Below are 4132 nucleotides of genomic sequence, written 5' to 3'. Positions count from 1 at the left end.
CCCCCCCCGCGGGCCCCAGCCGCCCCAGGTGCTCCCGCGCCGGCTGCCGGAAGTTGCAGTCTGCGGGCCGGAAGCTGCGGCCGCAGGCCGGCCCCCCTCCCTCGCGCCCGCCCCGCCCCGCCTCGCGCGACCGAAGGCCGTAGAAGCTCGCGCTGGGCTCCGGAGCGGCCGCTACGTCCCCGAGGGACCCTCGGCGCCCTGGCCGGGCCAACAATCGGCTCCCGCGGTCTGAGCGGCGGCCCGCGGTCACGGGGGTCTCACTTACTAGCGCTATGGTCGCCGTCGCCATCTTGTTCCCGTCGCGGCCGCCGCGCGCGCCACACGCTTCGGTTCCTTCCGCGGTCTCGCGCGATCTAGGCGCCGGCGGAGGCGCTCTCAAGAGAACGGAACTCTCGCGATTAAAGGCCCTTTCCCCAGCGACGTGGAAGGAAAAAGGAACGCGCTTCCGGTGCGGGGAGGAACAGTTAACGCTCCGGGAAGGGCGCGCGGAAGGGGCGGGGGCGGGGGCGGGGCGGGGGCGCGCGCTGCCGCCCCGCCTCCGCCCGCCGCTAGCACCGCCCTCCGCCGGCCTGTTAGCGTCCTAGGTCGCCCCTCCCCTCGCCTCTCGCGGCCTCTTTCCCTTCGCTGCTCGGTTTCTCTGTCTCCTTTGCAGGAAAACCCTGAGGCCGGGCACAGACGGCCGGATTCTCTCTAGAGCTGCGGTTGAAAACTGCAACCAAGAATCGCCTTTTTTAGGACTCAGATTTCGAAATGCCTCTTTGCATCGTATCTGAATGCGCCTACCAATGCATGGTGTGTTCCCTGTTATGGTCCCATTTTCTCTTTCCAAAACTGATAGCGTCCTAGAGCCACCGACGTAACAGTCTGTGGAACTGCAACCCAAGAGACAGGCTTCCGAACCAATCCCCTGGGAAGGGTATGCACTCAGTCCTCTTAATTCTGAACTATAAAGTTCCAGGTGTCCATGCCTGGCGTTGAGCTGCCCTGGACGTTTATTGCATGCCACACCCAGTCCCAAGACCCTCACTCAGTGAAGCTCAGGCCCTGACGTTGTCAGCTTAGCAACTTTAGCCTGCCTGAGGTAGCAAAGTGTCTTCCCCAAGGAGGCAGGTCTCCTCTCAACCCTGGGAGATTTAATGTGAAATACAGACACCCTGTTTAAACACGACAATATTTTACTCATTTACCTTTCCTCTAAAATGATAAGAGTGCTTCGTTCAGTCATGTCCAACTCTTGGACCCTATGGACTGTAGTCCACCAGGCTCCTGTGTCCATGGGATTCTTAAGGCAAGCATACTGGAGTGGGTTGCCATTTCCTACTCCAGGGGATCTTCCCAACCCAGGTATCGAACTCATATCTCGTGTCTCCTGCATTAGCAGGCAGATTCTTTACCCCTAGCACCACCTGGGAAGGTTGCACCACCTTTATAAAGCCAGAAACCCCCAAAGACAAAGAGGTGGAATGTTGTGGAGCTGGAGGAAGGTGGACAACAGGGGCTGCTTTAGCATCCTGGAGGTTGAGGTCCAAGAGATGGTTCATGTGAGTGCAGTCATGACAAGGAAGAGATAAGAGCTCCGGCCCTACTGGCAGCGACTGAGAGGTGAGCTCCAGCAGAGGCACACCTGGAGGGCCTGCCTGTTCTGAAAGTGGGGGAATACATGAGATTCCTGCCTTTCTGCCACCTCCAACCCTGGCTCCCCAATCATGTGTCACTCACAATCCTCAGAGAGAAGAGCCTGTCTGCAGGATCTCCCAACACACACACACACACACACACACACACACACACACACACAATAGACTGGCCGTTGAGAGGTGGGCAGGAGAATGACCTGGCTCCATCCTTGACCTCAAAGCACCACAAGGCAATAAGCGCCAACCACTAAGATTCAATGTGACTGGGCAACCCAGGAACACCAGACACCTGAGGGAGAAGAAAACTGGAAAAGGAAAAGGGACTCAGAAGGAATAGAGCCAATAGAGCAGGCCAGAGAGGAAAGAAAAAGGAAAAGCTAAAACCATATCCTTAGAGATATAGGATGTTGCATCAAAGTACATGAACAGATGCTGTAAAAAAAAAAAAACAAACATTCAGCCAGTGAGAAAGCAGTTACAAATGAAAAATATGAGAGGAAAAGGAAGAGTTAAACAGAGAAGTTGCAAGATAAAGTTGAAATCTTCCAGAACGTATAACAATGAAACCATATAGCTAGAAAACAGACAATGGAGTACTGTCACACTCGTCAGCACTCTGCAGTACTAGAACCAGCGGGTGCCTCAGAGGCCTCCACAATAGGGTGGGGTGGGGCTGGAAGAGGGGGCAAAAGCACCACTCCCTGGTGCAGCTCTGCCTGTGAAATCTGGCATCGCTGCATTCAGAGTGCTAGTGTGCTGGGCACTGTTCTCGTTCCTTTTCACAGTTAACTTGTGCAAGCTCATGACCACCCCCATGCAATCTGAACCACTGTCTCAGAAGCAGCTGAGTGGCTCCAGAGCCTCTGCCCCTAACCTCTCAGAAAATAAGTCCAACATCTAAGTAAGCATTCCAGAAAAGGAAAGGGGAGAAATCAAAACAGCAAAGAAAACTTCTTAGAACTGAAGGGTTGGGATCTCTGGACAACAGATGAAAGGGAAAGTCATATTGAGTTCTTACTGCAGAGCACAGAGAACTATCAACGTATTCAATATCAAGTGATAAACCATAGTGAAAGAGAATACAGAAGAAAAAAAAACACTTTGCTGTAAAGGAGTAATTAACACAACATTATAAACTGCTATACTTCAATAAAAAATAATAATGGAAGAAAAGCGAGAGAAGGTCTACATCAGAACCTCAGATATGCAGATGACACCACCCTTATGGCAGAAAGTGAAGAGGAATTAAAGAGCCTCTCAATTGAAGGTGAAAGATGAGAATGAAAAAGCTGGCTTAAAACTCAACGTTCAAAAAACTAAGATCATGGCATCCGGTCCCATCACTTCATGGTAAATAGATGGGGAAACAATGGAAACAGTGACAGACTATTTTCTTGGGCTCCACAATCACTCTGGACTGGATGATGACTGCAGCCGTGAAATTAAAAGACGGTTGCTCCTTGGAAGGAAAGCAGTGACAAACCTAGACAGCGTATTAAAAAGCAGAGACATTACTTTGCCTGCAAAGGTCCATATAGTCAAAGCTATGGTTTTTCCAGTAGTCATGTACTGATCTGAGAGCTGGACAATGAAAAAGGCTGAGTGCCAAAGAACTGATGCCTTTGAACTGTGGTGCTGAAGAAGACTCTTGAGTCCCTTGGGCAGCAAGGAGATCAAACCAGTCAATCCTAAAGGAAATCAGTCCTGAATATTCATTGGAGGGACTGATGCTGAAGCCGAAGCTCCAATACTTTGGCCACCTGATCCAAAGAGCCGACTCATTTGAAAAGACCCTGATGGTGGGAAAGATTGAAGGCAGAAGGAGAAGGGGATGACAGAGGATGAGATGATTGGAGGGCATCATTGACTCGATGGGCACGAGTCTGAGCAAACTGGGAGATGGTGATGGACAGGGAGGCCTGGCATGCTGCAGTCCATGGGGTCACAAAGAGTCGGACAAGACTGAGTGACTGAACAACAACATCAGGACACATCGTTGATCCTACCAGGGACCAGCCCCGGCTGATCCAGGGTATTCGAAGGAGAGACGGCATAGGCGAGGATCAGGATACAATAGCTTCAATTAGATATTAATTAAAGATATAAAGAGTAATAGAATAAGGATAGCTCAGTAGGAAAATTCAGTGGAGAAAAGAGGCTGAGTAGCTTGGTTTACGCGGGAGACCAATAAAACTTCAAGACAAGAAGTTTGCACCACTTACGTAGGCCACAGGCGTCCTTCCGTTCTCCCGAAGGAGAGGAGACACTGAGGCCTCCCCGGTCGGACCTTAGAAGCCCAGGCATAATTAGTAAGCATGGTGGGTTCCGCGCTCCAGATGGAGACTCAGCCAGAGTGAGAGAGAGAGCGACATGGGGAGACCAGTATTTCGAGAAACTGATCCCAATTCTTTATTTTCCAGAGTCTGTTTTTATACACTAAGATGTTATACAAAAGTCACGTGGGGACAGCAGTCCTGACTTTGATTAAAGTCAGG

At 51.1% G+C, this 4132-nt stretch overlaps 1 protein-coding gene across 3 annotated transcripts in view; it reads right to left on the bottom strand.

Moving 5' to 3' along the window:
• The window catches only part of PUF60 (poly-U binding splicing factor 60KDa), a 13222-nt gene extending 12733 nt beyond the window's left edge, over positions 1-489 (bottom strand). The window contains exon 1 of one of the 3 annotated variants that reach the window (XM_010843168.1): positions 266-489. In XM_010843168.1, coding sequence (XP_010841470.1) covers positions 266-289 — 24 coding nt within the window. In that variant the 5' untranslated portion in view covers positions 290-489. The remainder of the gene's footprint in view (positions 1-265) is intronic. The other 2 variants (XM_010843155.1, XM_010843147.1) reach the window with 2 other exon arrangements.
• Positions 490-4132: the final 3643 nt, after the last annotated feature.

Source organism: Bison bison, unplaced genomic scaffold (assembly GCF_000754665.1).
Source record: "Bison bison bison isolate TAMUID 2011002044 unplaced genomic scaffold, Bison_UMD1.0 scf7180017847416, whole genome shotgun sequence".
NCBI classification, from domain to species: domain Eukaryota; kingdom Metazoa; phylum Chordata; class Mammalia; order Artiodactyla; family Bovidae; genus Bison; species Bison bison.
This window is presented reverse-complemented; position numbering and strand designations above follow the sequence as displayed.